General features: G+C 38.3%; 4 protein-coding genes across 5 annotated transcripts; 3 read left to right on the top strand and 1 right to left on the bottom strand.

The window, feature by feature from the left end:
- Window positions 1-448: 448 nt before the first annotated feature.
- On the top strand, window positions 449-6,359 carry LOC111811318 (probable E3 ubiquitin ligase SUD1). Its single transcript, XM_023698100.1, has 10 exons — window positions 449-919; window positions 1,511-2,200; window positions 2,443-2,789; window positions 3,420-3,843; window positions 3,935-4,146; window positions 4,256-4,618; window positions 4,891-5,051; window positions 5,144-5,307; window positions 5,427-5,573; window positions 5,677-6,359. Exons 1-10 carry the CDS (start codon window positions 605-607, stop codon window positions 6,160-6,162), a joined length of 3,309 nt encoding a protein of 1,102 aa, XP_023553868.1. The 5' UTR covers window positions 449-604; the 3' UTR covers window positions 6,163-6,359.
- A 555-nt stretch (window positions 6,360-6,914) lies between these two features.
- Window positions 6,915-10,840, bottom strand: LOC111811258 (polyadenylate-binding protein 2-like). 2 transcript variants are annotated; one of them, XM_023698022.1, is made up of 10 exons: window positions 10,614-10,840; window positions 10,134-10,531; window positions 9,464-9,582; window positions 8,721-9,377; window positions 8,560-8,637; window positions 8,352-8,441; window positions 8,077-8,217; window positions 7,760-7,933; window positions 7,460-7,663; window positions 6,915-7,300 (listed from the first exon to the last, which is right to left on the bottom strand). In XM_023698022.1, the coding sequence occupies exons 2-10, from the start codon at window positions 10,378-10,380 to the stop codon at window positions 7,058-7,060; spliced, it is 1,953 nt and encodes a 650-aa protein (XP_023553790.1). In that variant the 5' UTR covers window positions 10,381-10,531; window positions 10,614-10,840; the 3' UTR covers window positions 6,915-7,057. The 2 variants fall into 2 exon arrangements, with proteins under 2 accessions (XP_023553790.1, XP_023553789.1); XM_023698021.1 differs by having other exon boundaries at window positions 10,134-10,840.
- A 4,812-nt stretch (window positions 10,841-15,652) lies between these two features.
- Window positions 15,653-17,235, top strand: LOC111811270 (scopoletin glucosyltransferase-like). Its single transcript, XM_023698039.1, has one exon. It carries the CDS (start codon window positions 15,674-15,676, stop codon window positions 17,114-17,116), a length of 1,443 nt encoding a protein of 480 aa, XP_023553807.1. The 5' UTR covers window positions 15,653-15,673; the 3' UTR covers window positions 17,117-17,235.
- A 2,833-nt stretch (window positions 17,236-20,068) lies between these two features.
- LOC111811271 (scopoletin glucosyltransferase-like) lies at window positions 20,069-21,877 on the top strand. The gene has a single exon (XM_023698040.1). The coding sequence runs from the start codon at window positions 20,151-20,153 to the stop codon at window positions 21,591-21,593; it is 1,443 nt and encodes a 480-aa protein (XP_023553808.1). The 5' UTR covers window positions 20,069-20,150; the 3' UTR covers window positions 21,594-21,877.
- The last annotated feature ends 1,584 nt before the right edge of the window (window positions 21,878-23,461 follow it).

Here is a 23,461-nt window from a genome sequence, read left to right as displayed (position 1 = left end):
TCTTAGGCACTCGAAGAATTTAATTTATTCTCATTTATATAGATATAGATCGAAACGAAAATTGCTTGTAATAACATATAATTAAATGGATATTATAAATAAATTTTAAAATGTTTTTTTTTAATAAAATAAATAATAATATGATTTAGTAAATAGTACTATGCATACGTTAATTTTTATATATTTTTTAGAATCATTTCAAATTAAAAAAAAAATAACAAAATTTAAAATTAGAAATTAAAAATTAAATGGTTTCCAAGTATAAGAACATCTAAAAAATTTATATAATTAAAACTAAAATTTTCTGTCTCTTGGCTTTTGGTCTTGGGTCTGACCATCTAAACGACGTAGTTTTACTCAACCGACCTTGTCTGAAATTAAATAAGTGAAGCAGGGGTAAAAGGGTAATAAAACCCTTTATTATGAGGGCAAGATTGGAATAAAGCAACCTTCACTTCTTCGAGACTTTCTTCTTCTCCCTTTCGGCGAGGCCCTGCGGAATACGGGGGAAGAAGTACGTCATCGGCTCCGACGACTTTTAAGCTGCCTTATTTCGGCGACTCGCGGTGGTCCTTCGTGCCTTCGTTTACACCGTCACCTAGAAATGGAGATTGCGCCGGTGGCCGCGTCTTCGATCGACAGAGATGCTGTTAACGATGCCGCCTCTGTTGATGCAGTTCAAGCATCGTCTTCGTCGCCGGATTCTGTACCAGGGAAAGAGGCGAACTTGTCCACGTCTTTTCCCGGACCTAAGTATGACGATGATGAAGAGGAAGAGGACGTCTGCCGGATCTGTAGGAACCCTAGAGATGCGGATAATCCGCTAAGTTATCCCTGCGCTTGCAGCGGCAGCATCAAGTTTGTTCACCAGGATTGTCTCCTTCAATGGCTGAATCACAGCAACGCCCGTCAGTGCGAGGTTCGTTTTCTTTTCTTCATGCCTGTTTCTTGTTTGGTTAGTTATTGGGTTCAGTGACGTTTTTTGGGTGAGTTTTAGGGACCTTTCGAATTATCTGTGTGGAGAGAAACATTTGGGACTTCTTATATGGGAGCGATATTGGGGATGACATTAACGAGTTACTGAATGAACTTGGAACAGATTTAGACCTGTGGAAATTCGACCTGAATCTCTTAAACAAAGTTATTTGATCGTGGGTGAAAGAGTGATTTGTGAACTGTTTATAGATGGGTATATATGTTCTCCCAAAAGACTAAAAAAATTGTGCCCCTTTTATGGTTCATTTTCTGGAAAAATATGTGCTTAGTAGTTAGTGCTCCCTTCGCTAGGACTTCTAAGATGAAAAATACATCTGGAACTTTAATTGTTGTTTGATAATGTTTTGCCATAGAGTGATATGGGCTTAGTAGATAGCCGATTTTTGTGAGGTATTCATTTTTCTTTTGCATATTTTGTATCATACTAACTGTTGTTCTCGGTTTATATGATTCAAGAATAAATTTTATATCTGCCTTTCTCATGGCAGTTTATATATATTTTCACATGTGGCAGGTTTGCAAACATGCATTTTCCTTCTCCCCTGTTTATGCTGAGAATGCTCCATCAAGGCTACCTTTTCAGGAATTTATTTTTGGAATAGCAATGAAAGCTTGCCATGTCCTGCAATTCTTTTTACGTCTCAGTTTTGTGCTTTCTGTTTGGCTCCTCATCATACCTTTCATTACGTTTTGGATATGGCGGCTGGCTTTCGTGAGGAGTTTTGGGGAAGCCCAGAGATTATTCTTGAGTCACTTGTCTGCTACCGTTGTTCTTACTGATTGTCTTCATGGCTTCCTACTTTCTGCTAGCATTGTATTTATATTTCTTGGAGCTACCTCCTTGAGAGATTACTTCAGGCATTTACGGGAGCTTGGAGGTCCGGAGGGAGAGCGAGAAGATGATGCAGATAGAAATGGAGCTCGTGCTGTAAGAAGACCTCCGGGACAAGCTAATAGAAATTTTGCTGGTGATGCAAATGGTGAAGATGCGGGTGGAGGCCAAGTCCTTGCTGGAGCAGGTCAAATAATTAGGAGGAATGCGGAAAATGTTGCTGCTCGGTGGGAGATGCAAGCTGCTCGTCTTGAGGCTCATGTCGAACAGATTTTTGATGTGGATGATGCTGATGGTGCAGAAGATGTGCCTTTCGATGAGCTTGTTGGCATGCAGGGTCCTGTGTTTCATTTAGTTGAGAACGCATTCACAGTTAAGTGTGCTGCAACATTTTTCTTTGGATCATTGGACAGTGAACGGTTATGTTTAAGTATTATTTCATATGTATATTTGTTCTCAACTCATGGTAACTACATGCATATTGGTTTTTTTCGGAGGTGATATCTTGTCCTTCTCGTTCAGAGAAATTAAAACATCATTCATTTCTCTCATATTTTTTCATTGACTTAAACATTATCGAGTTGTAATATCTAATTGGTTCCACTTCTTTGCAGGTTTTAGCCAGCAATATGATATTTCTTGGTGTTGTTATCTTTGTGCCCTTTACATTAGGTCGGATCATACTTCATTACATATCATGGCTTTTCTCTTCAGCCAGTGGTCCAGTTTTCTCGACGGTGATGCCACTTACAGAGTCAGCTCTCTCCTTGGCAAATATCACTTTGAAAAATGCATTGACAGCTGTTGCAAATTTGTCATCAGATGGTAAAGAAAGTGGTATACTTGATCAGGTTGCAGAAATGTTGAAAGTCAACTCCAGTACACTAAACAATGTCTCAAACAACATAACTGCTCCACTTTCGGTGGATCTTTTGGAACGGGCAGCTACTGGAANAAAGAGTGATTTGTGAACTGTTTATAGATGGGTATATATGTTCTCCCAAAAGACTAAAAAAATTGTGCCCCTTTTATGGTTCATTTTCTGGAAAAATATGTGCTTAGTAGTTAGTGCTCCCTTCGCTAGGACTTCTAAGATGAAAAATACATCTGGAACTTTAATTGTTGTTTGATAATGTTTTGCCATAGAGTGATATGGGCTTAGTAGATAGCCGATTTTTGTGAGGTATTCATTTTTCTTTTGCATATTTTGTATCATACTAACTGTTGTTCTCGGTTTATATGATTCAAGAATAAATTTTATATCTGCCTTTCTCATGGCAGTTTATATATATTTTCACATGTGGCAGGTTTGCAAACATGCATTTTCCTTCTCCCCTGTTTATGCTGAGAATGCTCCATCAAGGCTACCTTTTCAGGAATTTATTTTTGGAATAGCAATGAAAGCTTGCCATGTCCTGCAATTCTTTTTACGTCTCAGTTTTGTGCTTTCTGTTTGGCTCCTCATCATACCTTTCATTACGTTTTGGATATGGCGGCTGGCTTTCGTGAGGAGTTTTGGGGAAGCCCAGAGATTATTCTTGAGTCACTTGTCTGCTACCGTTGTTCTTACTGATTGTCTTCATGGCTTCCTACTTTCTNCTGATGTTACAACTCTTGCTGTAGGCTACATATTTATATTTTCTTTAGTTTTCTTCTATCTTGGGACTATTGCTTTGATTCGATACACTCGAGGAGAGCCTTTGACTATGGGAAGGTTGTATGGCATTGCGTCTGTAGCCGAAGCCATCCCCTCTCTCCTTAGGCAGTTCATGGCAGCGATGAGGCATTTGATGACCATGGTTAAGGTTGCTTTCCTTTTGGTCATAGAACTTGGGGTATTCCCCTTGATGTGTGGTTGGTGGCTTGACATTTGTACTGTTAGGATGTTTGGGAAGTCAATGGCTCAGCGCGTTCAGTTCTTTTCAATTTCTCCTCTAGCAAGCTCATTGGTTCACTGGGCTGTTGGCATTGTATATATGCTACAAATAAGCATATTTGTCAATCTTCTTCGAGGGGTATTTATATCTTTTGTTCTTCTAATTTTGGTTATTTGTTCATCAATAATGGTTATGTCAGTTACTCATTATCTTGTGAACAATTTTATAGGTTTTGCGAAGTGGAGTTTTGTATTTTCTTCGTGATCCAGCTGATCCAAATTATAATCCTTTCCGAGATTTAATTGATGATCCAATGCACAAGCATGCTCGCAGGGTTCTTCTATCTGTTGCAGTGTATGGAAGTTTAATTGTAATGCTGGTGTTCTTACCTGTCAAACTTGCTATGAGGATGGTGCCCTCCATTTTTCCACTTGATATATCGTAAGATTATTGTAATACTTGAGCAATGCTTATTTGTAAGCTGCAGTTTTACGTTGTAACTTGGAATCTGTTGGCAGTTATCTTATTTTCATGACCATTTTCGTGGCAGGGTATCGGACCCCTTCACAGAGATTCCAGCTGACATGCTGCTCTTTCAAATCTGCATTCCTTTTGCTATTGAGCATTTTAAATTGAGAACAACAATCAAATCCCTTCTCCACTGCTGGTTTACTGTGGTTGGTTGGGCCCTTGGATTAACAGATTATTTACTTCCCAGAACTGAAGAAAACGTTGGCCAGGAAAATGGGAATGGAGAGCCTGGGTTGCAAGAAGAACTGCAGGTGGTACGTCTAGGTGCCCTGGAACAGGCTTTGGTGGCCCATGCCGCAGCTAACGAGCCAAACCAAGTTGTTCCTGCATCTGGCAACTTGACTAATGAGGAGTATGATAACGAAGAGCAGTCTGATTCAGAGTAAGTTAAAGTTCTTTGTTCCAAGCATGAACATTATAATTGTAGGAGAGCTGGGCACTGTGATTGCAGTCTTGCTCATTTTTCTCTCTCCTGTTTGTTGCATGGGCTTTTCATTTCTACTTAAAACCATGGTGAATCCATTGTCATAATTTAGTTTACTTCTTTTGAACCATTTCTTGTGCTTGATTTTTATATGCTGTTTTGCACATTTAGTTATTATCAGGTATATTCGTATTTCTAAGATTTAGTTATTTAACTTGTTTGGATTTTAGGAGGTATAGCTTCGCTCTCCGCATTGTCCTTTTGTTGGTTGTGGCATGGATGACTCTTCTTGTCTTCAACTCAGCATTGATAGTAGTACCAACATCACTTGGACGGGCACTTTTCAACGCCATTCCGCTTCTTCCCATCACACATGGCATCAAGTGCAATGGTGCGATTACCTACCGTTATTTTCCACGTTATGTTAATTACTAATCCTTTTAGGGGAAATTCTGACTTGTTGTATGTCTTTCCTTTACATAGATATGTATGCTTTTGTCATCGGGAGCTACGTTATTTGGACGGTGATAGCTGGTGCCAGATATTCCATTGAATATGTTAAAGCAAGGAGGGTGACTGTTTTATTGGGCCAGATATGGAAATGGTTTGCCATTGTCGTCAAGAGTTCTGCACTTCTGTCAATTTGGGTGAGATTGGCAGTAATATATACACGGAAAATTCAGAAAAAGATTACTTTTATATCAATTTTGCTTGAACTTGTAAGGATTTCTTGATTCCATGAATCTGACATACTTGTGGTTTTCAGATCTTTCTCATTCCAGTATTGATTGGTTTGTTATTTGAGCTTCTGGTCATTGTGCCTATGCGAGTTCCAGTGGATGAAAGCCCAGTTTTCCTCTTGTATCAGGACTGGGCATTGGGCTTAATTTTTCTTAAGATCTGGACTAGACTGGTAAGGACCTCCAAGAACACAGAACGATACATGAAAATTTCTGTTCCGTCATTTTGATCCTACAAATATGTGCATTACAATTCTACTTCCCCTTCTTGAACAGGTAATGTTAGATCATATGATACCTCTGGTGGATGATAGTTGGAGAGTGAAGTTTGAAAGAGTTAGAGAAGATGGCTTCTCCAGGCTGCAAGGATTCTGGGTTTTGCGGGAAATAGTTGTTCCAATCATAATGAAGCTACTGACAGCACTATGCGTACCATACGTACTAGCTAGAGGAGTATTTCCCGTGCTCGGCTACCCGCTGATTGTCAACTCAGCTGTTTATCGATTTGCTTGGATTGGATGTCTTTGTGTTAGCATGTTGTGTTTTTGTGCCAAGAGATTTCATGTATGGTTCACCAACCTTCACAATTCCATTCGCGACGATCGCTATCTCATCGGTCGTCGACTCCATAACTTCGGTGAAGACTCTGGAGAGAAGCAAAGAGATGTGGGGACTTCGTCCGAGACACAAGATGTTCTGCTGGGCACTGTCCATGCAGCAGCAGCTGGGGAAGGATTGCGGCAGAGACATGTTGCTAACTGACACAATGTATATTTATTTCAATGTCTCGGCTGTGTTAGATGGTTTTGAGGCCCCAAATTGGGCTATAGTCAGTTTTTTGGTATGTGCATATGCTATCTCTCTTAAGATCCACACATTTCCATTCATTCGCCTTTCTAGCTACACGATGTTATGTCTATGAAATTTCGAATACAGGGCTTTCTGTGATTTACGAGGGAGTGAAAGATGTAAATCTTTTAGAAAGGGCGTTATGTTACATAAACTATGCCAATAAACTACTAAGCTAACGGCTATCAGATATTGTCTATTTTGGTTTGCTAAGCTAAGTATCATCATCTATACAATTTTAAATTTTAAAACGTGAGGGAGTGGTCGAAAACTAACAAATAATCTGTTTTGACCCATCGTATCATTGTTGATATTATCAAAAATTTGTAAGGAAGGTTCTAAAGAAAGTCAAAAAAGAACAATAACTAGGACCTATAAATTACGGGTCTACAACATTTGAGCCGTTACAAAGGTAGACTAGAACATTGCTCTTAAGTCTATGACCATAATCTAAACTTCAATATTTCTTTCATTTGATGAAATTATTAATTTAAAGACTATATGACTCAATCAACAACTTACACATAATATTATAATCATAAGAGTAAGATTTGAAGCATTCAATTCAAACGAAACTCATAAAAGGTAAGTTTGAACTTCCATAGTGCATTTGAAGTGTTAATGAAAGCAACATGCTTCATCATATCAAAACTTAGCAGCATAGGTTCCACAATCATTGCCAGCAGTAATAGAAATCACTCGGTTCGAACAAAAATAGTTGGAACTTCCCATCTCAAAGTCAATAATAAAAGCACCAAGTAGAAGAAAGGTTTGCAGCTCATTAAAAAACACAAGGGCAACATTCAGTTTAGGAATCAAGGTTGTCAGTCAGGGATAATGAAGCCAACTGATCAGCAGCTGCATTGCCCGTCTGCTGAGCAACAGTTCTTAAAACCTCCATGGCCTCGGCAACCTTCGCCTTCAGAGCTTCCGGTGACTCGAGCAAGTGCAGAACCTCAGTTTGGTCCATTTCCAATAGCATGCCTGTTACCTTGGCCGCATTATCAGGCTCTAGCTGTTCCACAAGTGGATAAAGGTTTTCCCCAAGCATCTGGAAACCAGCCAAACCAAGCATGTTATGACATGAAACACAACAGAGACCAGCCAACAGGATCAGAAAGTGGCTAAGTTATATAATTTCCATCTTAACCCATATCTGTAGTTTCTACGCTCATGTGTTTAGTAGCGAGTGCATCGAAAGCAAAATTACCGTTCTCTGTTGGTCTGGAGTTGCATTTGCAAGGGCAGAAGCCAAAGCGCCAACAGGAACTGGTTGAGGGTGGACAGCATCCCGCGGTGGCATTCCACCCATCTCATATGGAACAGAGAACATACCTCCAGCAACACCAGGCATGGGAAGATCAGGCAGTCCACGCCCAGGAGGATAACGGTAGACACGTCCTCTTGGTAGCATCTTTTAGGTAAACAAACATATGCCATTAGCGACTTGATTAGAACAAGCAATCATGGCCATGAAGGGAAAAAATAAGGCAGAAAAAACAACACCAACCTGCTGCTGCATCATTGGAACAGGCTGCTGGGTTTGCTGAATAGCACCAGCTCGCCTTCCACCAGATCTTTGCCCTTGCTGGCCCTGCTGAACCATTGGTACAAAGAAATTTGGCATCGGACCTCCACCAGGCCTCATTCCAGGCATGAGTTGCTGCTGATAACCAAAGCCAGGCTGAAAGAATTCAAAGAATGATTAATATGCAGTCACAATTTACAACCCCTTCAACTGAACAAGACATATGACGAAGAAAATAATAGTTTTAATGCAAACCACAACGATCTAGGTTTCTTTTTGGAGATAAAAAAATAAGTTACCTGTGATGAAATAATAGTAGGTGGAGCTTGTCCATAAAATATTTGTTGTCCGATTCCTGGACCACCTGGAGGATACATCGGCATGCCACGAGGAGCAACTGAAGATGCCATTGCCATTGGCTGCATTTGGGAAAACTGTGCCTGAGGATGCACATAGATAAAGTACGGACAATGTCAACGGATAAATAAACATAGGAAAACGTCTTAATGTTTCGAAAATGAAAAAGAACAGCACTATTTCACACTTGAAAACAAAATAATTAGTACAGACATACCTGCAACCTAGCTCTTCTATCTTCCTTCCTCTGTGCAAGTGCCACATAAAGAGGTTTGCTCACAATCATTCTTCCATTCATCTCTCCAAGCTATCAGATGACAGAAATCGATGAGAAGAATTTCGTGGATAATTAACAGTGATGCGACAGTCATCCATATATCAAGAATAATCTAAACAATATTCTTGTGCACAATAATGTAACTCACAGCTCTAGAAGCCTCTTCAGGAGTTGAGAACGCAACAAAGCCAGACCCTCTACTCAGTCCATTGGGATCACGCATAACCTGCAGGTACGTAAAGGATCAAGTCATTTCTTAACAGTCAACTGGAGGATTTAAGACTACAAAACATAGTTAGTCCTTACAACCTTGCATGAGGTAATGGTTCCAAACGCAGAGAATAACTCCTTCAGTTTATCATCGTCGATGGTATCATCTAAATTCTTAACATATAAGTTTGCACCTTGATACTTGTCAGCAGCTTCTTTTACACTCTGCTCAAATCGATTCTTCAGTTCAACTTCCCTTTCAGATTTCTTCTGGGCTTTTCCAACGTACCACTCTTTCCCATCAACCTTGTGTCCATTGAGAGCATCAACAGATCTAGCAGCATCGTCTGCATTTTCAAAGTTCACAAAGCCAAAGCATTTTGATTTTCCTTCCCCATCCCTCATGACCACAACGCTGGTAATTGGTCCAAACTCCCCAAACATATTCCTCAAATCTTCTTCAGATGTAGTTTCTGCTAAATTCTTAACAAAAACATTGTTAAATTTTGTTTTCTCACTGACACTTTCTCTTTCTTGCTTGCGAAGGAAAGGTCCCACGAACACCTGCTTGTCGTTGAGCAGCATACCATTCAACTTCTCTATAGCTTTTAAGGCAGCTTCCTCAGTATCAAATTGTACGAAACCAAAGCCTTTAGACTGCCCAGACGAATCTGTAGCAACCTTGCAGGAGAGAATGTTTCCAAATGCAGAGAATGTATCGTGCAACGCTTTGTGATCAATTGCCTTGTCCAAGTTCTATCATTTAAGAGTAGCATGTTGTCAAAACATCTAGCAACCATGCCATTGAGAAAAGAAAACAAAGATCTTGCTACAGTACTTACCTTGATAAAAATATTTCCAGACCCACTCTTCCGCATGCTAGGGTCACGATGCGAATACATGACTCTAATAGGATTCCCATTCAAAGGGGTGAAGTTTAGCACATCCAATGCCCTTGAAGCTGACATGAAGTCGAGGAGGAAAGAAAAATGATACAATAACACATAATTCTTCAAATGATACAAGAGAAAACAAAACCAAGCAGAAGTTAAGAACGTGATAATATTCATTCAACCAAATAAACCAAAAAATCTTCTATTCCTTCAGCACCCAACATTACAATCAACATATCACAAGAACTTCTGAATAATCCAAATTAAAAATCAAAGAAACGAGAAACAACAATTCAGATTCAACCACCATAGATCTCGCTAACAACAAGAATCCTGCAGCATCAATAATATGAAATTAAAGACTATTTACGAATTGTTTCCTCACATATGAATATAATTAAGACATCAACAAGCCAAGAAAAGCAGACATGCCGTGTTTTTCTCAAAATCAAGCAAGCAATAAGAGGTCATAATTCGTAAAATGTGGAGGAGGCTGTACAAAAAAAAGACTCCATAACAAAACAGAAAACGGGAACAAAGACCCAATATGTCAACACATATATTCAAAGGACAGAACGAACAACAATTAGGCAATACAGATTATAAGGCCATGACTAACCATCCACTGGGTTGCTGTAATTGACATAGCCATAACCAAGCGATCGACGGGTCGTCAAATCCCTGCAAACCCTAACAGAAACCACCTGCCCCACCTGATTAAAAAGATCATAAAGCTGGGAATCGGTGACGTTCACGTCAAGATCTCCAACATACAACGACGTCGTCACATGCTGATTTCCGCCTCCATTGGCAGCCGGGTCGGCGCCGGAGTTGGGAACTTGAGGTTGAGGTGGAACCTGAGCCATGCTGAGAAAACTTTTTCTATTATTTTCTTGTTTATCAAAATTTTTTTAGAATTTTTTGATCATTGACTCGCTTCCCTCTCCTCTATTATTCAGAATCGAGCAGTAACACCAAGATTAAAGGAAAAAATGTAAGAACGGTGGTGGGATAATCCTACACGACAAGGAAAAGAAATTGATTTTGTAAGAAGAAGAAGAACAATGTTTTTGTAAGAATTTTTGTGGGGGTAAAATACCTAACAACAACAACAACAACAACAACAACAACAACAACAAGAGTTTGTTTTTGGGGTTTGTTGCGAAGGCGAAATGATAGTGGAGGAGAGGGAAGGCTAAAGAAGGGATAGATGGTCGGAGTCCGCGATCCGACGGCGGAGAACAAGACCGAGATTGGTATCAGAGGGTTCCGATTTGGAGGGCAGCTGAAACTGCACTGAAGAATGGAAAATGGATTTCGATGCTTCTGCGCTTTATATACCTCCGGTCCCTGTCCGTAAAAACCCTAAATCGGCGTCTTCATTTTCAAGCTCATCGCCACCGTACATCGTTTTTCTTTTTTTCTTCTGGTTTTTTCAATTCATCGGGCCGGCTCACCCCGGTCCAACTCTAAAAAACCTGAAACTCCAACCCCCAAATTCAGCGGCCTGTTTGGACCTGAATTGACTAAATTTTAATAAATTAAATTTTAAACATTTAAATTTATTACATTCTAATAAATGTAATAATAAATGTAATAATATTTCATAAAAATATATATTTTTACATAATTACTAAAAAATTAAATTTTAATATTACCATACACTTTTTCATACTTAAAAAGTATATTTATTTATTTATTGATTAAATAAGTAAAAAAATAAGAAATAAATAATTATATCTTAATTTTGATATACATGCACGTATATATTTATATCTATATATTATAAAAAATAAAAAAGAGGCCCATATCAGTCATGATCTTCATTCCTATAAGCAACGTTGCATCCCAGTCATGATCCTGATTTCAAACAACATGGCCTACCTATCGTGATGACATTCTAAGCCTGGAGATGGCTTCGACCATTGTAGCTTGCTTAGACGTGTCTATCGAGAATCGACCAATGTATCAATATATCAACACACTTATGTCGTCCGACACTGTCCTTAAAAAATTCAATCAAAAGAAATCGCTTGAGATTCCATTGCAATGCTCGCCCATATTGTGACGCATATGTGCCACAGGATAGCCCACTTGAGCCATAGCCCACGGGTATTGGAGAGATGACACCATGTCTCTCTCATACTACATTATAAGACATTTTTTGTGTGGCAGGAGTAGACATGATTTGGGCGAATGGTCATACAGTCTCATGGAACATCCATACAGAGTCCAATTGACACCAAATTTGACGAGCTTCCATCTTTCATATGGACGGACTTAACTCAAGAGCCGCATGTCCAAACTCCTTCCAGAACCCCAACTTTCGAGGTTAAGGCATAGGACCCTACCCAACCCTCATCAAGCCTATCTTTGACCTTCTTGTCTACTTGTTGCCTCCATCTTGCTTATACCTTATCTTGGCTTCAATGCACGTTTTGCTTGGTGATGCATTGTCCTTCTCGATTGCATCATCACACTTGTCTATCATGACCCTCACTAGACTAAATGGCCACCACTTGACCGTCTCCACCTTATCTATAAACATGTGAGAATCACAACCTACTCTCTTCTTAGTATGATTGTGACATTTTCCCTCATTTAAACTAGTCATCGTCTTCGATAATTTTTTCGAGGACACAATCGCACCATGGATCATGACACACAGCAAATCGAACAAATTTTTGTCTTCTTCCTCTTTTCGAGTTCCTTTATATGTTTAAGAATCTCTGTGCTTTTATAAGAATATTAGAAAAATGAAGCTTTAAAAGAGTGGCATATGAATTCTACTATGAAGAATATGATTCTTCTCATAAGTTTTATAGGAATTATATTATATCTTTAAAAATTATAAATGTGAAAATAATTAAAAAATTTATTTATTTTCATATGTATATTTTAAAATTTTATAATGTATTTTTTTTTTTTATATATCAACAATAAACCAACGGCAAATACTATTTTTAAGGCCTCCACAACTGGGCCGAATTGACCTAAAATGCAGGCCCAATGGGTTTAGATGAGTGACCCAATCTCTAGAAATTAGGCCTATGGCCCAACACATGAACTTGGGTTGAGGTGGACGGACTTCAGCATGGCCCATGACAACTATTTATTTATTTATTTTTCCATTAATTTAATTTAATAAATAAATTTATATTTACTTTTTTAGAATATTGTATGATTATTTTAGAGAAAAAAATTGGGAATTGTTTCTATTAAAACCAAAAAGTAATATTATTATTAATTTGGAGTTTAGGAGAAATTATTATTTTTAAGTGATTTTGATTATATTAAAATTTAATTGTCGATCTCTCGTGACTTTATTTTGGACTTTCATAAAAGAACTGGTACCAAATGTGCCAAATGAATATTCCATGTGGGATTCCTTCTCAACAACCCACGACAATCCTCCCCTCAAACAAAGTACACTATAGAGCCTCCCCTGAGGCCTATAGAGCCCTCGAACAGCCTCCTCTTAATTTTGTCTCTACTCCTTTCTCTAGAGCCATTGAACAAAGTACACACTTTGTTCGACACTTAGTCACTTTTTATTACGCTTTCGAGGCTCACAATTTTTATTGACATGGCTAAGTTTAGGGCATGTGACTTTTATCACAACAGTCTAATCTTAACTTTTATCCCTAATATCCCTTACAAATAAAAATAACACAAGAAATTATTTGTACAAAAAAATAAAAGCTTTTATGTGTATTAATCACATAATTATCAATTAACTTATATGTTAATTATATATAATTACATGTAATTACTCATTAAGTTATTCAATTTTTTATATATTATAATTATTTTTTAACCACTATTTTATTTAATATTTGTTTATTTGCTATATTATATATTTCCACTTCCCTCTACCTCTCTTCTCCATCTACTTTTCTTATTCCCTTTCATGGAGCGCGGACACATGATTCCCATGGTCGACATAGCCAAGCTGCTCGCAGCTCGTGGCGTTAAGGTCACCATCTTCACGACCCTTTCCAGTTCCATTTCCAAATCCCTCTCGGCTTCGAACATTCACCTTCTCACCCTAGTGGGTATGCCAGAAAAAAGTTTGTCGAAAGCAATGTGTAATCTTTCAACATGGAGATGAAGGAGGAATGAGATGCCGAGGTAATATGTGTCATAGAAGAAGAAGAACTAGCGCTTAAGACAATGATGAGAGAACATATCTAATACGAGGACGACTGGATCATTGTTTTAGGATGCTCAAACCTCATTATTGACGATCAGAGTGACACAATGGAAGCTGGGTGGCTCTTGGAGAAGGAAGTATCATCAAACTTGGCTAACATTGAAGAAATTCTACCATAGAAAGCGGGGAACAAATTGTACACATTTTCTTAAGTGTTGATGCGCCTAAAGATCCAAGTGACACTGATGTTGGTGAACAAGTAGTGATTAAATCAAGTGAAGCTAACCTAGTGAAAAGGAAATGACACCTCAACAACTCAAACGGTCAGAAAGAATCCAAAAGCCGAATCCAAAGTATATCAATATAGCCATTATAAAAGATGAGGTTAAAGGTCTAGAGACGTAGGAAGAAACATCACAAAATACCGCTTGACAACAGGCAATGGAGGAATAAATTATAGTCTTGAAGCAAAATCAAACTTGAGAACAAGTGTCAAGACCATGAGATATCAAATCCATCTTTTGCAAGTGGATTTACAAAATAAAGTGTACCCCGGATGGATTAATCGTGAGATACAAAGCTCGGACTGTAGCTCAAAGCTTCTCTCGACAATATGAACTAGACTATGATGAAACATTTAGTTCAGTGGCGAAGATCATTATCGTGCAAGTTCCTCCAATCTTGTGATAAATAAAGATTTGTAATTATGGCAGATGGATATGAAGAATGTTTTCTTGCATGGAGAGTTGGACCGAGAGATCTACATGAACAAACCAAATGAATTTTGAAAATGAAGTTGGAGTCATTAGTCAATACATGCAAAGTTCAAAAAAGCTTCATTTAGATGCGACTCGACAGATCTTGCGATTTGTCAAAAGTACAATCGATNCAAAAAAAAAAAAAAAAAAAAGAAAAGTAAGACTACAAGCTAGTTGGATATCGTGATGCTAACTGTGCAAGATATCACGATACTCGAATGTCAAACACTGAGTATGTGTTCAAGTTTGGTTTGAGAACAATTTTTTGATGTAGCAAAAGACAACCAACAATATCATAATTTCTAACATGCTTATATCTTAAATGCATTCACGGTTGCTATAGTATAAATCCGTTCACGTATGTCTATTATCCGAGCTCCTAATCACATGCTTCATATATATATATATAAAAGCTACCGAATTTTAAAAAAATTAGGTATCTTGTCAAATAAATTATTATTATTATTATTTATATAATGTATAAAACTTGGGATGACGCGTCCGTGGTCCTCAAGTTTTGGATTTTCAACTTTATTTGTCAACTGCTCTACTCCAAACACCTCAGCATCTGACAGCCTGCGTGGCTGGTGACGCAATCGCTTACGTCATTACATTTGACATTTAATAAAATAATAATGTTGGCTTTTCAATAACTAAATAAATAAAAAATAATGATAAGGAATTTTCTTTTTTTAATATTTCACCAAATTGACTAACAAAAACGTACTTCCATTATTGATTATTTTTTTAATTATCGTTTAAATTATATTCATCTCGGTAAAATTATGTTTCTTGTATATTATATTATTAATTTTTTATAATATAACAAAAACGTAGATTTAATGTCAGATAATTGTATTGGAGTTTTATTTCCATTCTAATTATTGATTATTTTTTTAATTATCATTAGAATTAATCAAATAATTATCATTTTTCTACCTTCATTTAACTTATATCCAATTTTTCTATATTATAGTTATTTTTTAACCACTATTTTATATAATGAGTGTTGTTACCCTATATAAATCCAAATTTCAATATTAAATGTTTGTTTTTGTAAAAAAAAAAAAAATAATAAATAAAAATAAAAATCACGTGGATGTAATAGAAAATAATAAGAAATTTATTTATTTATTTTCAGTTTCTTAATTTTTTAAAGGAAAGCTATGACATCAGTTATATATATATATATTCTCCATCTACCTTCTTCTTCTACAACTTTTCGTCTTCATTTCTACAGGCGACAAAATGGGCACTCAGCTCCACATGTTCTTATTCCCTTTCATGGCGCGCGGACACATGATTCCCATGGTCGACATGGCCAAGTTGCTTGCAGCTCGCGGCGTCAAGGTCACCGTCGTCACGACCCCTCTTAATTCCATCGCCATCTCTAACTCAATCCACACTTCCAAATCCCTCTCTGTTTCAAACATTCATCTTCTCATCCTCAAATTCCCCACTGCCGAAGTGGGTCTGCCGGAAGGTTGTGAAAATGGCGACTCCGTTATCGCTCCCGCCATGTTTCCCAAATTCATCAAAGCTTTGAATTTGCTTCAAACCCAATTTGAAGAGGCTGTAATGGAACACCGCCCCCATTGCATTGTCGCCGATATTCTCTTCCCTTGGGTCAACGATGTCGCTGCTAAATTTGGTATCCCCAAGCTGAGCTTCCATGGCACTTGCTTTTTCTCGTTCTGTGCTATGGAGTTCGTGAGGATTCACCAGCCTTATAACCAAGTTTCGTCCGATACGGAGCCTTTTCAAATTCCTTATCTTCCCGGGGAGATTTCTTTCACGAAATTGAAACTCCCCGACTTCATGCGGGAGGATATCAAAAGTGATGTAACAGATTTTTTTAAGAGAGCCCAAGAGTCTGATTCAACGTCTTATGGAGCTGTTATGAACAGTTTTTATGAGCTGGAAGCAGAGTATGCTGATTGCTATAGAAATGTGTTGGGAAGAAAGGCGTGGCATATTGGTCCACTTTCGTTGTGCAATCAGGAAACTAAAGAAAAAGCTCATAGAGGAAAGGAATCCGCCATTGATGAGAACGAGTGCTTGAAATGGCTCGACTCCAAAAAACCCAATTCGGTTGCGTATGTGTGTTTTGGAAGTATGGCGAAATTCAGCTCCGATCAGCTGAGGGAGATTGCAAATGGGCTTGAAGCTTCTGGGAAAGATTTCATATGGGTTGTCCGGAAAGTGAACGGAGAAGAGAAGGAAGAGGATCAAAATTGGCTGCCGGAGGGGTTCGAACAGAGGATGGAAGGAAAAGGGTTGATTATAAGAGGATGGGCGCCGCAAGTTCTGATATTGGATCATCCGGCGGTGGGTGGATTTGTGACACACTGCGGGTGGAATTCGACGCTGGAAGGGATAGCCGGCGGTGTTCCGATGGTGACGTGGCCGGTGGCAGGGGAGCAGTTTTACAACGAGAAATTAGTGACAGAGGTGTTGAGAATTGGAGTTGGGGTTGGGGTTGAGAAATGGGTGAGGATTTTGGGGGATTTCATCAAAGCGGAAGCTGTGGGGAAGGCGATAAGGAGAGTAATGGAGGGTGAAGAAGCAGAGGAGATGAGAAACAGAGTTAGAGAATTGGGAGAGATGGCGAGGAGAGCTGTTCTTGAAAATGGATCGTCGTATTCCAATGTAGATGCTTTGATTAAGGAATTGAAATCATTGGCGTTTTGAAGTTTATTTAGTATGGTTATTAGGGTTTGGGGGGATTGAAATCATCGCCATTGTTGGAATTTGTAAGATTTTCAAATATTTGTTTCAGTTATTTATCCACAAACAAAGTATTTGAGCAATGGACTAACACGACTGGGTCGGGTTGACCTAAAAAACCAGGCCCAAAACACTTTTTGGGTTTAGATGAGTGGCCCAATCTCTAGAAGTAAGGCCTATGGCCCAATACGTGAAGTTGGGTTGTGGTGGACGGACTTCAGCCTGGCCCATTACAATTATTTAATTTTTTTTCTATTAATTTAATTTAATTTTTATTTTTTTAAAGTTTATCAAATTTAATTTAATAAATAAATTTATATTTAGTTTTGTATAAATATATAATAAGCTAAAAACTTATTTAGGAGCTTCGACCGGCCACTCACAACTTTCAATATGGTATTTTCGTCACGATTTTTTTTTTAATTGGACCTATATTTAATAATTATCAAGGTTATTATAGGCGAATATTGATAGAACAAGGACAAGGAAGGCGTTGAACGGGACGAATTGGAACTCGAAATATGCACCTCACTCCAGTGGCTCACGCTTGTTTAACCTTCAGACAACTTGAAATTCTAAATCTTTTCCATTATTTTCTTCCATGTCTCTTACATGATAGCTTAAGTTACGATCGATATTTATGGAGTCAAAAGGGACGGATTGGAACTCGAAACATGCGCCTCACTCCACTTGTTCGTGCTTCTTCAACCTTGAGATAGCCTTAAATTCTAGATCTTTTTCATTATTTCCTTTCATGTCCCTTACATGATAACTAAAGTTAGAGTCGATATTTAGAGTCAAACGAGACGAATTGGAACTCGAAACATGTGCCTCACCCCATTTGCACATGTTTCTTCAACCTCCTCGAGACAACTTGAAATTTCATATCTTTTTCATTATTTCCTTTCATGTCCTTTACAGGATGACTCAACGTTGAGACAACTTGAAATTCTACATCTTTTCCATTATTTTCTTTCATGTCCCTCACAATGATAACTAAAGTTAGTGATATGAACCAAGAGACATCAATCATACAATATACTTCAATGAAGATGTGAAGAAAAGGTTGTCAAAATTATCAAAAGATGTTTCAATTCATGCTACATTGAAGAAGAATGAAGTTTGATTGTTGTAAATTTTGGGTGGGTTACAATTTAGAGTAATTTAGAGTTATTGTATTTTAAGACTTTTTATTTAATTTCGGTTACATTTACATAATGGCTAATTATGGCCATAAAGTAGGAATGTTACAACTCTTGGAATACCTTTAGTAGTTTCATTTTTGAGGTTATATAAAGCCATGTATGTTGTATTTGTAAGGTAGACTTGGAAAATATATATAAAAAGAAGCATTTGTGCTCTTCTTTAGCCAATGGCTAAGTTTCTTTGCAATTCTATGTAGTTTAGATTGCATGTAGAATCATTCAAGCTCGACATGATCAATCTTGCTTGTGGAGTGATTCGAATCTCAAACAATGTTCTTGCCTTGAGATATTTGATCAACAAGGTAATCCGAATCTTATTCCCCTTGTATTGATTCCTTATCTTATTAGTTAGGGTCGATAGTTAAAGAGTTGAACAGGACGAACTGGAACTCGAAACATGCGCCTCACTCTACTTGTTCACACTTCTTCAACCTCGAGACAGCCCAAAATTCCAAATCTTTTTCATTATTTCCTTCCATGTTCTTTGCATGATAATTCAAAACTCGAGACAACCTGAAATTCCAGATCTTTTTCATTATTTCCTTCCATGTCTCTTGCATGATAACTCAAATCTTTTCCATTATTTACTTCCATGTCCCTTACATGATAACACAACCTCGAGACAGCTCGAAATTTCCTTTCATTGTCCCTTACCGTCTAACCTTAACTTTTACCATTATTTCTTTCCATATCTCATACATGATAACTCAAGTTAGGGTTCATATTTAATAGTCGAATAGGACATAATGGAACTCAAAACATGCGCCTCACTCCACTTGCTCACGCTTCTTCAACCTCGAGACAACTTGAAATTCAAGATCTTCTCGTTATTTATTTCCATGTCCCTTCATGATAAAACTCAAGTTAGGGTGGATATTTAAGAAGTCGAACCGGACGAACCGAAACTCCAAACATGTGTCTCACTCCACTTGCTCAAGCTTCTTCAACCTCGAGACAACTTGAAATTACAGTTCTTTTCGACTATTTTCTTCCATGTCCTTACAAATAACTCAAATCTTTTCCATTATTCTTCTTTTACCATATTCCTTACCTAATAACTCGAAACTTTTCCATCATTTACTTCCATGGTTCCTTACCTAATAACTCAAATTTTTTCTATTATTTCCTTCCAAGGTCCCTTGCACGATAACACAATCAATTTCCTTACACGTCTTTTACCTAACCTTTCATGTCCCTAATCTAAACTTTTACCATTATTTCCTTCCATGTCAACGACAGCATAATCTTTTAACTTTTACCATTATTTACTTTTACGTCCCTTACATAGTAACATAATCTCTAGACAACCTAAAATTTACTTTCATTTCCCTGCTTAATTTTTACTTTTTACCATAATTTCCTTACATGGCGGTTACAGCTTAATGTTTTAACTTTTACCATTATTTACTCACACCATAGTAACACAGTCTCGAGACAACCTAAAATTTCCTTTCATGTCGGCCTAATTAACTTTTACCATTATTTACTTCCATATCCGTTACACGATAACTCAATTCTTTTCCATGGTTTACTCCACGTCCATTACATGGTAACACAATCTCGGCCTAAAATTTCCTTACATGCCCCTTGTATATAATCTCCACTTCCCTATACCCTTCTTCTTCTCCATCAACCTTCTTCTTCTCCATCAACCTTCTTCTTCTCCATCAACCTTCTTCTTCTCCATCAACCTTCTTCTTCTCCATCAACCTTCTTCTTCTCCATCAACCTTCTTCTTCTCCATCAACCTTCTTCTTCTCCAACTTTTCCTCTTCATTTCTACAGGCAACAAAATGGACACTCAGCTCCACATGTTCTTGTTCCCTTTCATGGAGCGCGGACACATGATTCCCATGGTCGACATGGCCAAGTTGCTTGCATCTCGCGGCGTCAAGGTCACCGTCATCACGACCACTCTCAATTCCATAGCCATCTCTAACTCAATCCACACTTCCAAATCCCCCTCTGCTTCCAATATTCATCTTCTCAACCTCGAATTCCCCTCTGCCGAAGTGGGTATGCCAGAAGGGTTTGAAAAAGGCGACTCCATTGTCAGCCCCGCTATGTTTCCCAAATTTATCTCTGCTTCGAATTTGCTTCAAACCCCATTTGAGGAGGCTGTAATGGAACACCACCCCCATTGCATCATCGCCGATATTTTCTTCACTTGGGTCAATGACGTTGCTACTAAATTTGGCATCCCCAAGCTGAATTTCCATGGTACTTGTTTTTTCTCCTTCTGTGCTATGGAGTTATTGAGGATTCACAAGCCTTATAACCAGGTTTCCACCGATACAGAGCCGTTTGTCATTCCTCATCTTCCCGGGGAGATTACTTACACGAAATCTAAAATCCCCGTGTTCATACGGGACGATGTCAAAAATGATATAACAGAGTTTTTTAAGAGGGCCCAAGAGTCGGATTCCACGTCTTATGGGGTTGTTGTGAACAGTTTTTACGAGCTGGAAGCAGAGTATGCTGATTGCTATAGGAATGTGTTGGGAAGAAAGGCGTGGCATATTGGTCCACTTTCGTTGTGCAATCAGGAAATTGAAGAAAAAACTCAGAGAGGAAAGGAATCCGCCATTGATGAACACCAGTGCTTGAAATGGCTTGACTCCAAAAAACCCAATTCGGTTGTGTATGCGTGTTTTGGAAGTATGACGAAATTCAGCTCCGATCAGCTGAGGGAGATTGCAAATGGGCTTGAAGCTTCTGGGAAAGATTTCATATGGGTTGTCCCGAAATTGGACGGAGAAGACAAGGAAGAGAATCAAAATTGGCTGCCGGAGGGGTTCGAACAGAGGATGGAAGGAAAAGGGTTGATTATAAGAGGATGGGCGCCGCAAGTTCTGATATTGGATCATCCGGCGATGGGTGGATTTGTGACACACTGCGGGTGGAATTCGACGCTGGAAGGGGTAGCCGCCGGCGTTCCGATGGTGACATGGCCGGTGGCCGGTGAGCAGTTTTCGAACGAGAAACTAGTGACAGATGTGTTGAAAATAGGAGTTGGTGTTGGGGTTCAGAATTGGGTGAGAAGTTTGGGGGATCTCATCAAATGTGAAGCTGTGGAGAAGGCAATAAGGAGAGTAATGGAGGGGGAAGAAGCAGAGGAGATGAGAAACAGAGCTAAGGAATTGGGAGAGATGGCGAAGAGAGCCGTTGCTGAAAATGGATCGTCTTATTCCGATTTAGATGCTTTGATAAAAGAAATGAAATCGTTCGCGTTTTGAAGTTTATTTAGTTTGCTTATTACCAGGTTTCCATTGAATACTTGTTGTGTCAGTCTTGCTTATGTCTTGTCTTCGCTTCAATGCACTTTTTTTTTTTTAGTGTGTTATATGAACCATTGTCCTCCTAGTTTCATCACAACGCTTGTCTACTTGACCCTCACATGGCCGGATGTGTACCAGAAGGTCTCCGTCATGCCTATTGACATATGAGGGTCACAACCTACTATTTTCTTAGTATACTTATGAATTACTCCCTCGCTTAAATTAGTCATAGTTTTCGATAACTTTTTTAGGGACAGAATTGCACCGTAGATTGTGACCAATAGCCTATGGAAGCCATGATTCATAATATTTATTTTAAAGCTTTTTCCATCCCTTGTTTTTTTTACTTGGCTATCGGAATATTTCTTGAATAACTAAACATATATAAAATCAACAAGGTCAAGCTTAATAATTGTATGAGTCTATCGGAGCGAGGTTGGTGTAGGTTGTCTGATCTTTTGGAATTCTTAGTATGCTTTGTGGTTGCAGCGTTGTCTGATCTTCCACGTTAGAAATGATTTCTTGAGATTATTAGTGAGAGAGTTCATTTGTGTTGTGAGTAGTCGGTTACTCTCCAAATTTTGTGTCAAAAAGGCTTGTTTGGTATTATTGAGGTCTTACAAACGGTGATTTCCAAATTGTTGGAGGAATTAAGAAACTCAACAACAACAACAACTACAATAAGTGAACAACATGCACGATGTCTTATTTACAAAAACATGACATTTGGGAGATCGTTGGCAGGAGTGAAACTACGCCGCTAGAGGAAGATTCTAACAGAGAATCAAATTAGACAAAACAATGTTTGCCTTGAAAACCACAATTGAAGAAGAGTTGTTAGAGTACATTTAAGATGACAAGATGCCAAAAGAAACATGGGACACGTTCGTGATGTTATTCTCAAGGAAGAATGATACGAGGCTACAACTTCTGGAGAACGAGTTGTAATCAATTGTACAACATAACATGACAATTGCTCAATACTTTCACAGGGTTAAGTCAATCTGCTGAGAGATTACTGAACTAGATTCAAAGTCTGCAATTGGAGAAGCTCGAATGAAGAGGATCCTTATCCACGGATTGCAGCCAGAATATAGAAGCTTCGTATTACTATACAAGGATCATCAGATCAACCATCACTTGTTAAGTTTGAAAATTTGTTAGCGATGTAATTTGTTACTAAGTCAAGAAGTCGTGGCTAAACAAATGGGAGTAATCACAAGCCATGACTAAACAAATGGGAGGAATTACATTACAGAGTGAATAAGAAGCAAGTGAAAGAGCACCAATAAGTCATCTACCAAATGTAGATACAAAATTGGTGACATATGAATAAACCACTAAGGAACTATACGACCAGGTAGAGTTCATCCTCTAACATGGAGATGGAGGAGGAATGAGATGTAGAGGCAATATGTGTCATATAAGAAGATGTACTAGTGCTCGTGACAATGATAGAAGAACATATTGATTACGAGGATGACTATATTATTATTTCAGAATGCTCAAACTACATGAAAATGACCCGCCGAAGGAGATTGCAAATGAGCTTGAAGCTTCTGGGAAAGATTTCATATGGATCGTAAAGAAACCAAAAGGGTAAGAAGAGGACCAAAAGTGTGTACCAGAAGGACTCGAACAGAGGATGGAAGGAAAAGGGCTGGTTATAATATGATAAACGTCACAAGTTCTGATATTGGATCATCTAGTAGTGGATGGATTTGTAACACACTCTCGGTGGAATTCGACGCTGGAAGGGGTAGCCAACGTTCTAATGGTAAAGTGGCATGATACGAAATAAGGTGTTTTAATTATGTCATAGATGA

Source organism: Cucurbita pepo, chromosome LG15, assembly GCF_002806865.2.
Source record: "Cucurbita pepo subsp. pepo cultivar mu-cu-16 chromosome LG15, ASM280686v2, whole genome shotgun sequence".
NCBI classification, from domain to species: domain Eukaryota; kingdom Viridiplantae; phylum Streptophyta; class Magnoliopsida; order Cucurbitales; family Cucurbitaceae; genus Cucurbita; species Cucurbita pepo.
The sequence above is the reverse complement of the archived record's forward strand: the minus strand, read 5'-3'. Positions and strand labels throughout refer to the sequence as shown.